The sequence below is a fragment of the Nematostella vectensis genome, chromosome 3 (genome assembly GCF_932526225.1).
Source record: "Nematostella vectensis chromosome 3, jaNemVect1.1, whole genome shotgun sequence".
NCBI lineage: Eukaryota > Metazoa > Cnidaria > Anthozoa > Actiniaria > Edwardsiidae > Nematostella > Nematostella vectensis.
In genome coordinates, this window is record NC_064036.1 from 12,440,125 (window position 1) to 12,453,195 (window position 13,071).

At 38.0% G+C, this 13,071-nt stretch overlaps 2 protein-coding genes across 3 annotated transcripts in view; both read right to left on the reverse strand.

Annotated features, from left to right (window-relative positions):
- Positions 1-8,521: 8,521 nt before the first annotated feature.
- Positions 8,522-12,625, reverse strand: LOC5500678 (receptor-type tyrosine-protein phosphatase S). Its single transcript, XM_048725133.1, has 10 exons — positions 12,372-12,625; positions 12,183-12,273; positions 11,692-11,762; positions 11,287-11,326; positions 11,119-11,216; positions 10,930-11,052; positions 10,360-10,523; positions 10,005-10,140; positions 9,583-9,721; positions 8,522-9,300 (listed from the first exon to the last, which is right to left on the reverse strand). Exons 1-9 carry the CDS (start codon positions 12,420-12,422, stop codon positions 9,620-9,622), a joined length of 876 nt encoding a protein of 291 aa, XP_048581090.1. The 5' UTR covers positions 12,423-12,625; the 3' UTR covers positions 8,522-9,300; positions 9,583-9,619.
- LOC5520099 overlaps positions 8,522-13,071 on the reverse strand; it is a 53,845-nt gene continuing 49,295 nt past the window's right edge. Inside the window, exons 25-26 of one of the 2 annotated variants that reach the window (XR_007307278.1) lie at positions 12,850-12,965; positions 12,390-12,532 (exon numbers count right to left, since the gene is read on the reverse strand). The gene's annotated coding sequence lies outside the window, so the exon portion shown is untranslated. Of the gene's footprint in view, positions 9,248-12,389; positions 12,533-12,849; positions 12,966-13,071 lie in introns of those variants that run through there. The other variant, XM_048725129.1, reaches the window with a different exon arrangement.

Consider the following 13,071-nt stretch of genomic DNA (forward strand, 5'->3'; position numbering starts at 1 on the left):
TTATTATTAAGTGTTGTCAAATTCTCAGTTCTGAATTCTGCTAAACAAAAGCAGTTTTACGCAAAAAGAGTGCATTATGCAAAGAGTGAGTCAAGGCTCTTTAAAAGCAGCAGGGGTGTGTTTCTTTACTAGCCTGGACCTGGGCACAGAAAAATCTGCATATACGAACAAGTGGATTAAAAACACCTAGGCCTGATTTTAGGAAATAAAGTACCATTTTTAAGCTGTGAATAATAAATGTTGTTCTTATAAAAAACAGCACATAATATTTCCAACACATAAACACAGTAACAAAACATACTTCAAATCACATTTCCTGAAAAAAAGTATTGCCTTGATTTTTCAATGTTGTAAACTAAAAAAAATTACATAATTGTATTAATCAATCAAAAAAACCTTTGGAAAAGATTGGCTTACTCGTCCTTTGAAGGACTCAACCTAGTGGCTTCTTAGTGAGGATTATGATAACTAATTATTAATAACTAATTATATTTTTACCAAATGTATAGGTTTGTTACTGTTGTTCAAACCATTTAACTGAACGCTCCTAAAATTACTGACGGTAATCAAATGAGTTTATAGTGTTAACCCTGGGGCCTCGAAGCCACTATAAGCTTACTCATACCCAATCATTTACTTATACAGTTATTGTTGAAAAGACCTTTGTTATCATACAACGGCCACCAAGTTATTTTCTTTTAGTAATTTGAAATTATTTTTGAATTTACTATTGTTAGATTAGTGGTTATTATTAGATTATTTAGATTAGTGACATCCCTGGTGGCACCACAGTAAAGCAGTTGCTTTGAAATAAACAAATGCCATTTAAACCATTTTATAACTGCTATAGCACTATTATTCAAAAAAGGCATTAAAAAGATGGTCTTTTTTATTGTCATATGTTTAAACATTGTTTGAACCCGGATGTTGTTGACTTGATGAGAAATAAAGAAAGTAATTTCACAAGAGCGATAGGATTTTTTTATTATCAAACTGTAGTAGATAAACAAACAAGAATTCTGAATTCAAAAGAATTCTTTTGATAATTAAACACTAAACACAGTTTCAGGGAATAGAGGATTTCTGGGGTCTATATTATGCATGGTGACTATTATACATAAATAGGTAAATCTATACATAAACATATTATTTTCTCGAACTGCATTTATTACAAAACCAGTTGTTTTGACCCAGCATTAGTTTGAAGCTCAGCATTTATCTCTATATTATATATTATATCTAGATTAGCGATCCATAAACCTACCCACTTATTTTTGCCAACGGCTGGTACTCTTGTATGTGTCAACTATACTGCAAATAGTGAAAGAGCCTCAGTATATTAATCAATTCCAAATTTGTTTGAATATGCAAGAGGATCAATGCTGTTATTTAGGATAGCAAGAATATCATCTTCATTATTAACTTCAATGTCATCTAATTCGAAAGATCATCTTCATTATCAACTTCAATGTCATCAAATTCGAAAGTTGAAAGACCACAGTCATCTGACCTTGGTGCATATGAATCAAACCTATACCCACCCCTACTTCTGTAACGCTTGATTCTCCAGTCATTCCACGCAATTCAAGGTCCTAATGTCAATCATACCTTTGTCTATATTTCTATTGGTGTCCAATTGTGTTGTCCTAATAGGATGCTGATTCCATCCAGACTCAAATGAAGTTAAGAGCATTGTTGAGGTTAAAATATGTAGTTTAAAACATACATGTGTAGTTTGTCCGTGCACTGCAATAAACACTCTTCCATAGCTTGAAAGGTATAATAAAAGGTGTAACACACTGAACATCTCTCTATCTCTGCACCAAAAGTATAATAAAAGGTGTAACACACTGAACATCTCTCTATCTCTGCACCGATGTGCCAGCAAGATAGCCGCCTTTGTTGTCACCCCTTCTTTCTTCCATTACTTTTACATTTTCTCCTCGATGGTCATTTTCTCCTTATTCCCATCGCAGGACCGAAAACGAACACCTGTACGTCTACCACAAAGGCTTTTATGCCATCAAAATCATGTCTGTCTCCAATGCAGATATGGAGGTAACATGACAGTGCTGTGTTTAACAGCAATGCACTGCAAATCAAGATGGAGGGAATCCGTGGCTGGCAACTAAGAGACAGGGTATGGAATTACCCCATAACTTCTCATCCCATTTAACCCTGATTAAAATCTCTCTAGGGCAGAAAAAAATATCAAGCAGCTCATGTCAAAGCGAGAAATGTCACTGAGTGATGCTTAGGTGTACTGAGGCAGCGATTTTGGTGCATTGAAGTTTTTGGAGGATAGATGTTGTTCCTGCCCCCCCTCAATGCTGCAATATTATGTTGTTTTGCAAAAACATGTGCAAAAGATAAGACGGCCTTGATAGACACGGAAGAATTTACACCTAAAGAAGCAACATGTGGCTGATGAAGCAAGATGAAGCTTCGTTACAGGAAAGAATGGCGGAGGAGAATTTATATAACAGATAGTATCAAAATGGTGGGTGGGTATCAGGAACGATCGCCCCAATCACACTGAGAACGATAGCCCCCACTCAGAGAACGATCCTAGGAACAGGAGGACCTTTGCAGTTAGGGTTATTTTCAAAGAAAAGTGAGCAGTGGACAAAGACACGGCCAAAGTTTGGCAAGGTGGTCTATAACAAAGCAAAGGGGACTAGACGAGCAAGAAAAGCCTATGACCTGGTTAGTCAATCAAGCATACAAACATTTGAGCTTAAGTTTAAGCCCAATGAAACTTGTAGATCTGAAAGTTGAAAATGCTTGTATGAAAATGCTTCACTGAGACGTGGGAGATCAAGGAAGATCATGCAGGAAGGGATGAATATTATCGATGTAATTATCCTCTCTGGAATTATGGTGTCAAGTTTTCTAATTATCTTTCTTTACCAAGCCTTGAAAGCAAGAAAATAATGATAATATTGTTATTTTCAAGCGCTATAGGGTCTCTAAGAATTCAACATGGCGGTCGCGCGAGACAAGTGATTTCACTACAAGGCATTGTTTTATTGTTCGGTTGCTAGGAGATGCACAAAAAGGCTCACTTGATTAGTCAATTCTTTGTCATGCTACAGCTGCATTTGCAAAAGCTTTACTTGCTGGGGAGGGAAGCTAGAGAGGTTTTTCTCACATGCGCTAAAGACGGCGGGTTCAGGGGTCACTAGGTTAAATCCAAGATGGCAGATCCAAGATGGCGGATGCTGATGTCACAAAATTAGCTAAAAATCACTGGTTTTTAAATTTACATCTAAATTTGGCAAAATCCTTATAATATTCCTCTATTGTAAATAGAAAAAAAACATTTTTGGAAAAGATATTTAAATTATTACTTTAATTAAGAGTCCATTCGCAAACTTAAGCTATATTAAAGATACCATGCCAATCAATGATGTCACAGATGTCATATATTGTGGTCATAGAAACAGTGTCACTAATAATATATGTCAACTGAAAGATAATAAGATCATCGAAAAAAGACATACAGAAATACATATCTAAAAAAAAACAGAAATATTGCCAGTTTCTGCTCACTTTTTAAAAAAAATACCAGTTGCTTATTGAAAACAAACTGTATATGATAACTTATTTGGATTTTGGATGTTCTTTGCAAAGGTTTCGAATGATAGGCTATTTATAACCATATGTCCTTAAATTACGTCATCATGACGTCATATTGTGTTGCTATGGCAACGCAATATACCATTTTGTTCCTCTTTGTCAGATAATGATTCTTTAAAAAAATTAGGTCATAATAGCTCCAATGGTTCAAAAGTTACAGATGGGGGGCCGAAAGAGTCCCCCCTGTCTGATTAGGGTTTAGCCTGGCACCTCACAAGAAAACCTTTAGTTAATTCAGGCCCTGGCCATCTCATTCACAAAGCCATACATTTTTCTTCTAAAGCAAAACAAAAAAAAATACTATTTGTAGTGTATTAGCACATTATACTTAAGTAACAGATATACTTGAGTAACAGCATAGATATTGTTATTAAAGATCAGTCTAAATTCACAAGCCAGAGCTTGTGGTTGTATTTATTGAGTTCATGAGTTTATAGTGAGGGATACTAAACTATTTTTTATCAGTTAAAAAAATACTATGGAAATTATTTTTTTTAATGTAAATGAAGGAAATACATAATTTGAAAAAGCAATACACAATCAGTAAGACATCCCTGAAATTCACACTCTTTAGATAGGTATTGCGTGAGTCTACTTTTCAAACCATTGAGGGATTTGATATTACTGTACCTTGGTAAGGCAGGAAGCAAATGCAGGAACATTGGACAATACAGCATGGGCAGTGCTTGACTCTGAATGTCACACTTTCATTAATGTGAATGCCATCTCTGATTGAAAGCCTGAAATGCAAGTGTGCATGCCATAAAAATAATTGTAACAGAAACAGTATGAGTTTCATAAACTTGGTCTGATCTGAAGTCAGAAGCACCTAGGACAATGGACTTTGATTATGTTGTGAGAAAAAACTTAAATTAATAAATGTTTACATTTATGCAATTTTCAGGTAATTTTAATGCAGAAAAAGGGTTATTCAGTGCAGTATTACTGGACGCTGATCATTGGCTTACAAACAACAGAACACTCAAACGTGATTCAACATGGCGCCTTGTGTCGAAACGAAAGTCGCAAACGTGAATCAGCTCACTCATTCAAATTATTTCCAAACTCAACTCGAAACCGTATGATTAAGATTACCTTTACAAATTACATTTAATGTAGTGTTAACATTAGTAAGCACAAAAAGCACTGTATGCTGTTTGATTTAACTGAATATTCGGTACAGAGCGTCACCATTCCCGCCGACCAAAAGTGACGACCGGACTTCTAGCCTAAAGTATCACTTGTACGATTAACAAAGCTGCCCAGATCTTTAGAAGATTGGTTCATTTTACAGCATGTGCTAGTTTGAAAGGGTTGTGTAGGCTTTAAACGCAAAACTTTGTGGGCATACCTGAGAGCGCGACCATCGCTCCTCAACCGCGTCTTTCGTTGATCGTCCACGAGACCACAAGACATGGCTTGACGCCGATGACCGCTGACCATCCCACAGGTAGCCCAATAATTTAGAATTATTTTAAAAGAATGGCGCCTTCTTCAAACTACGTTGTGGTTGAGGGACTTGCATGACGCAGGGGCGGATCCCCCTTAACCCAAAGCGCTACCTTTATTGATTTTCTCCTTCAAATAATGAGTTTCTAGATCTTGACCCTATATTGTTTGCTGCTTAAAGTCTATTATAGGTATGTCATGGTTTTATATTTTTTTCTTTAAAGAAATATCATTATAATTACGCTATATTACGCTTGTGTTGTCGAAAACAAGTCCGAGCAAGACAAGGCGATGGTTTTATGAATGGATCGATCTTGATCAATTGTGATCGGGGTAATGATATATCGGGGCGATTGTACAAGGGCTCCCTCCCATCAAGGGAAGGAAAGGAGGTGGGGATCGTTTACAATCAGCATTTTCCGAGAGATATAGTCGGGTCGCTTAGCGCACAAAAAAGAGCTCGATCTATACATAGCGGACAAAAGCACCAAACTTGGTATAAATATAGCCTAGAGGATGGTAATCAATATTGAGACCGGTGCCCACCGGTACCATTTGCATATCCATAAATAAAGAGCAATTATTTTTTTAGGAATCTGGTGTTGCGGGTACCCTGTGGTAAGATTTTCACACCTTTTCAAGACACAAAAAAAGATCAAAATGCACATATTTGAAAACGATTTCTAACATTTCATCTTTATTCTATCGAATTCCGAGCCAAGAAACATATAAATAGCTATAAAAAGCTACATTTTAAGAAGGAAAACCTACTGGAACCCAGGCACCACGCGGCTTTATTTACATCCCTTTTGATAACATGCAAATATGACTGATTTTTACTCATTAAATAAGCACAAATAGGGTGCACATGAATTTTCCCAGAAATTTTCTTTCAATGAGTTCTCTAAGTATTATATTAAGGGCTATAGAGCTTTAATTTAACCAGCGCGGCTGTAATTAATAGGCCCGTCAGCAGGAAAAAATATGCTACCGATGAGGGAGATTTTTCATAGCCTATTGTGCATTGATAAATTATACCATGACAACTCGGGTCATTTGTTTATCCTTTTGTTACGGCCCTATGTTATTTTAAAATCAAAGTATCACAATTGTTTCCGAGGCGACAGCCTCGCTCTAACCCTTACTAGTTATGGGTCAAAGCGGGACGGGGAGCCGGCAGACGCCCTTGACTTCCAACCACTCGGTCGTATAAAGCCGAAAACCTTAGCTAATAGAGTTCCATGATCTATATTTTCTCCCCTTTATTAAAATAACGGTCCGCCGATCACTGATCCGCACCTTAGGAAAAGCCTCTAAAACTCTGTCCTTTAGTAGAAAACGGTTAAAGGATTTCACATTCCCCAAAACTCTCAAGCGTGTCTCCATGTACATTGTGGAGCTCGGACATCAGAAAAAGGAACGTAACATTTTCAACAGCCTCCACTTATATATTCTGTTAATTCTGACAAAAGCTCCATACTTTTTTTATCATCCTCTCTCGCTTCCTGGAGACCTTTCCTTTTCTTATGTTCCACGGCCCCTTCCATTCGTTGGAGGTTGGTTGCTATCCTGTTAAAAGCATGCGATGCGTTCAACCTAATCACTTATGATGCACACGTAGGGAGCAATAAGCACTGTTTTTTTCGTAGTGCCTCTGCTGGTCAGCTTTTTTTAAGTGCTTTCGAGCATTAATACCGCAAATTTGTGACAATTCCTGCGCCATTTCGCGCTATTTGCGACAAAGAGAAAATTCAAGACAAAATTTCATATTTAGTAGGTTAAAAACATTGTACGTCCTTGATACATAAAGAATGATCTTTTTTACCTAAAATACGCGATTTTATGAGGTACTTACAGCATATACAGTGCCAATATAAGCCGCCATCTTGGATAACCGTGAGGGGGATTGGGTCTAGCTTTGAAAACGTTTTCTCTTAAATAAATCATTTTAATGCAGCCGACGACAGTTTCATCTTGAAATATCAACAAATACTGTTTAATTTCCCCTAACAAAAATGAAAACAATCAGATATTTCGCCTTAGTTTTGGAAATACAAGATCTTTTAAATTTCACCACAGGGAGCCCGTGATGGACGCTTTTTTCTAATTTTTATTCCGTTATTACACAAAATCCTCAAGTGGTACCGGTGGGCACCGGTCTCAATAATAATTAGCATCCTCTTGGTTATCTTTATGCCAAGTTTGGTGCTTTTGTCCGCTATGTATAGATTGAAACAACTAAGCGACCGGACTAATAATATTTTAACTCTATATGCACATTTTGCCCTCTGTACAACCAGGGGCGTGCGCAGCCTATACGCAAATTTTAAACGCAAAAGCGGGAGCTATGAAATCTTTACGGGGATGCGGGATGAGGGGCCACGCCCTCATTCAGCTTCTGAATGCTTTGACTGCAACTTGTTAAAATCCTGCGTACGCCCCTGGCAACTATATTTTTTTTTTATTGATTGGTGAATTTTAATTGCATTTGTAACCGACGTTACATAAATAGCTAATATATATATATAATACCTATTACACATATATACACATTATATATATATAATACACAAAAACTGGAAATTTTCGTCTTTAATAAGACTTCTTCAGGGCAGACTGAAGAAGGTGAATCGTTACAAGCTTATTTACATCAGAATAGTGGCGCGAGACGCAAAAACATTACAACTGACAAAAACGCGCATTTTCTAGAATAGCGCGCGCTATAATTAAAAAGAATTTACACATCTCTACGTGGGTTCCTACTACAAAAAAAAGTCATCACTATGACAATTGAGTGGAAGCACGGGTGGCCTAGTGTGTTAGCGCGTCGGCCTCTCACCGCTGTGGCCCAGGTTCGAATCCTGGCTCAAACTGGGGATTTTTCCGGGTTCCTGCCTTGAATCGAATTTGTCACAAGTGAGTTGAAGTTATTCTCCCGTGTTTCCAGTCTTCTCGGATAAGGACACTAAACCGGAGGTCCCGTCTCTTCAAGCTGTACTACACTAAACCTGAACCGAAGGGACGTAAAAGAACCACTGGGGACGCAATAAACCCTCTGGCAGTGACCACCCCCAGTGACAGTGCTTACTAACCGAGGTTACACCCTCATTGCCGGATTAGCTCGCTAGTGGCAATTATTGTATTTAAAGGTTTAAAGGAATTATAAAATTGTTTATTTTATTTAAAGGTTTAAAGGACCCCGCGGGTATATATATATATATATATATATATATATATATATATATATATATATATATATATATATATATATATATATATATATATATATATATATATTACACATGCTTACAATCAGTGACAAAAACCTGTTTAAAAATTAAACGCCTCAATTGTCATAATTCAGGGTCGTAACACCTAAAGGGGCCGGGGGCGGGGGGGAAAGTCATCTAACTTTGCTCATATGAATTACATATTTCAAAATCGAGCGTTTTATTGTTAAAACACCAGAGTTCAAATGCCTATTCGGTACAGAAGTTGTGCTTGATCTGCTTTTAACAATTACTAGTACCGTTTTACTTGAATAAGCGTCTCTCTCGAATAAGGGCCTCCCTCGAATAAGCGACCCCTCCCCAGGTTTTATGTAACTGAGTAAAGTGACTACCATGCATGTAGTTCTAAGAAAGCACTGGAGCACATATACCCTGGAGAACAAAGAAACAAATATTTAATGGATTAAAGTTCAATGAAAAAACCTACTTCAAGTTGTAATAATGATATAGAGAAAAGAAACTACTGTAGTGGTTTTAGATTTATATTTCAATGAATAAAAACATCTTTGGCCTTCTGTGCGAAATTTGCCGTTTCAAATAAGAACCACCCTCGAATAAGTGCCTCCCCCGAATTATAAGCGCCCCATCTGAGAGTCGAAAAATTTAATAAGCGCCGGGCGCTTATTCGAGTAAATACGGTATATATACTCATATGTAGAATTATAGCAACATGCAAAATAACTTTCAAAGATATTCAATTTTATAATTCAAAAATAACCACCAGACAATAGCATTATCGTTTTGAGCAGCCTGTTTGCTTACTGATGTAAAACAGAACGAGGTTTTAATATATAAGGTTCCAAACAACGATTTAATAATGTTGGCAGAATCCAATCGAAGGTGACGTCACAGCAGATCTTGTACTGCTCCTGTGGAGACGAATGGATGAGACATCCAGCAGCCTTTGGGGTAATGGGCGAGTCTAAAACAAAGGACCTCGCTAAAAATTGGCGTAGGGTAGCCCATTAACGCAACTTTTTATTGCATAAGGAGTGAACACAAATAACTAAAAGTGTATTTCAGAGCCGCTAGCAGAAGTGGGGTACTGGGAGCACTTGGAGCTTCCCGCCCGTAATGTTTTAAAAAACTAATTAAAGGAAATGACCGCAAGAGACAAGGCTGTGCTTTCTCCGAAAAATTCTTATTGTTTTTGTATCTTGACAAATATCACAATTTTAGGCCAGCGCCAGTTAAAGGACCTTACCTCATATTCCTCATAGTCTGACACCCTCTTTTCCAGGTTAAATTGACGACTCCTGGCCATATAAATGCGGTCGTTTGATTCGTTTGTTTTCGGCAATTAAGGCTTCCAGAATTGTATGATGGATGAACACATACTGATCCTATAGAATAAAGAGTGAAAACAGAGAGCAAAGCTTAGTCGTCGTCTTTTCGCAATATCTGTATACGTAAAATACATAAATTTTACTTCATTTTATTTGTTTGCCACATATATTTGCATATATTACGTACAATTGAAAAATCTTGGGTGGCAAAGAGTCCCCTTGAATCCATCAGGATTAGGGGAGACCCCCATTTTACATGCATATAAAAGAATGAGATATTGTCACGAGTGGTCGATTACTATATCGCTAATCTCTAGTGTATAGGAGTGTATAGTAGAACCTTTGTTTGAATTATATACGGTCTGTCTTCTTCGATGGAATGCACGTAGTTGTAGATGTCCACAACCTTCTTTTCCTTCGCCTGACGAAGCATCGCGTCGATCACAAGAAATATGCCGGTTCTGCCAATTCCGGCACTGCAGCAAATTGAGTTGAAAATTAGATGTAGCACTGCTTTGTATGGAGTCAGCAGCGACAGCAAAAACACATTAACAAAGAACTGACCATGACATTGAATGGCACTATAGCTTTTACAAGTTACAAGTTAAAGTTACAAGTAGATGATATGGACAGCACGCAACACAATTATCACTAACAACAACCGCCACCACGTAAAAAATGAGGAACTTGCTGACCTGCAGTGTATGATCCAGGGCCCAGACTCTGAAACATGCGGAGACCGGTTGATGATGTTCTTCCTGAACCTCAACAAAGCAGCTGTTTGTTGGGGAACCCCTCTGTGCGGCCAGCTTGTGAACTGATACTGGTGAATGAGCCGTACCTCTTTCAACGTCCCTTGCTATAATTATATGCCACAATAAGGAAGTTGCAGAGTTTTCAATATAAAAAATTAAAATAACACACACGACATTGTTACGCAACTCAGAGCCGCAGACTTCAATCCAGACCGTGCATTGATCATTGATATACCTTTTTAACACTTTGAATAACAAGGCAAACTACAATGAATTTCTTGGACAGGTTAAGTTGAACCCTTTAATTTTAAACGTTCGCTGGATGCTACGTCGTAACTGTTTGGTTTTTGATACCTGTAAAATATCGTGCTTTCAGGTCAAGCCACAGTTCTCCATTTCACTTTTCAGAAATCATTACTGCAGTAATTTCGTTTTTATCTTAATTCATTACGCTTTCTTGTGTTTGCAAACGAATATTTTATCCATCCTTCTTCATTATCACCAGCTTACCTTTGATAGCAACAAACTCCGGACAGTGTAATCAGAAAACTCTTCCTTCTTCTTCAGTGAGACAGTAAGTACCCCATAAGCGGCTGGTTGATCTGTACTCGGCCAATACTGATGACACTTTAACTGAGTAATGGAGTGTCTAGCGTTACAATATATTCTCGCGTTCTGTCCCCAATTTCCCTATCTTACCTTATTTCCCTCTATCAGCCCCGTGAGCATGACGATGACGGAACACCTCTCTTGCCACACCATCTGCCAGAAGTCGTCACATGAAGACTCCAAAGGACCTGGAAAATGGTAAGTATAAAGAAGCAGATTTTGCAATTTACTAGAGAATGCGAGGATTAACGGCCTTACCCTGTGCAGCTATGTACGTTTTGGGAGTTCCATCAAAGCCCTGAAAAAAAGGATCTTGACAATCAGGTCTGTACCCTTAACATGTATACACCTATTTCAAATAAGGTGGCACTCGGAGCATCTGTGTATCGTAACCCGCAGTGCTTTATGGGTATCAAGCAAATAAGCGTAAATAAAATACAAATCCACGTTTCAAAAGCTATGAAATTATTGTTTACATTCTTATGAACATACACATAACTTTCAGATACAAGGTTTAAGCCGTTTATACGCTACCCATGAACCACCGCGGGTCACGACACATGGATTCTCGAGTTCAACCTGAAATAGGTGTATAATATAAAATTACATGCCGTTCAACTGATATACGGTTGCTCATTCGCTGTCGTATTTATACTTACATACCTTGATGTATGTTGCGTTGATATAATCACAGCCACTACCTGCTCCACGAAGCATGACCCTGGAGTGGTCATCTGATTACGGAAGTATTATAGAAAAGTTAATGCAACACCGACTCCAAGATGCCCTAATCAGTATTAATGCAACACCGACTCCAAGATGCCCTAATCAGTATTAATGCAACACCGACTCCAAGATGCCCTAATCAGTATTAATGCAACACCGACTCCAAGATGCCCTAATCAGTATTAATGCAACACCGACTCCAAGATGCCCTAACCAGTATTAATGCAACACCGACTCCAAGATGCCCTAATCAGTATTAATGCAACACCGACTCCAAGATGCCCTAATCAGTATTAATGCAACACCAACTCCAAGATGCCCTAATCAGTATTAATGCAACACCGACTCCAAGATGCCCTAATCAGTATTAATGCAACACCGACTCCAAGATGCCCTAATCAGTATATAACTAAATAATCAATGCTTACAGGCCTGAATGTTCCCATAGCGATTTTTAGCTTTGTTATGCGACAGTTTTGCTGCATGTGATGTAAACGACCGCCGAGCATTCATGATTTTCTGAGGAAAAAATAATTTGAAATACATATTCAAATATTTAATTATAAAAAAATTTAGTATTGTTGATGGAAATGTTATTCTTTTTGTGGTCTCCTTACGTTAAACTGAACATTGAGACACGTGTAGCTTATCCGACTGACTCGCTCCATGTACTCAGGAAACTGCAACACAGGAATCAGTCCCGGCGCGCTGTCGTCGACTGGCTCACTGTAGATAATGCAGTCAGCCTGGAAGGTACTTCCGGATTGACTGTTCACATCTAGTGAGTAAAACAAAAGATGCCGTGTCTCGACTAAAGTACGTACTCATATGTGCTTGCAAACTCGACTTGGATAGAAGACAATCATTTGTAACACAAGTAACGGCGAGTAGGCTATTTGTGATGAATGAATTATTGACAATGGCCTGATTCGTGAATGATGAACTGAATGATGGGTTATAAACTTATTCATGACGAATGACTTTCAGTTGCCTGACACCTCTATTATTTGGACAACACTTATTGTGTAGGGCCACTTAATGTGGACAAATCCATCAAAGACAACAGCAGTTCCCATACTAAAACATATATCAAACCTGTTCCTTGGTTGTGGAAGCTGTTCACATGACCATCTATCGTCAAGTCCGATAGACCAATATCAAGCTGATCCCGCGATTTGCTTGTGCTGTTATTGTTACTGTTAAGAGTTTTTCTGCTAATGGGAAGTTTATTTATATTAGTTTTTTGGCATGCTGCAACTTTTCTCAGATCACATGATGTTGGTAAATGTGACCACGGGACAACGTCCTCGACAATGA

Bases quoted from the DNA above. Each gene is read 5' to 3' on its own strand.
- LOC5500678 (XM_048725133.1), bottom strand. From the start codon at position 12,422: ATGGAGCGAGTCAGTCGGATAAGCTACACGTGTCTCAATGTTCAGTTT. The intron at 10,141-10,359 runs GTCAGCAAGTTC...AATTTGCTGCAG, and splicing joins CCCTGGATCATACACTGCAG to TGCCGGAATTGGCAGAACCG. The intron at 9,722-10,004 runs GTTCTACTATAC...TTTATTCTATAG, and splicing joins CGTATATAATTCAAACAAAG to GATCAGTATGTGTTCATCCA.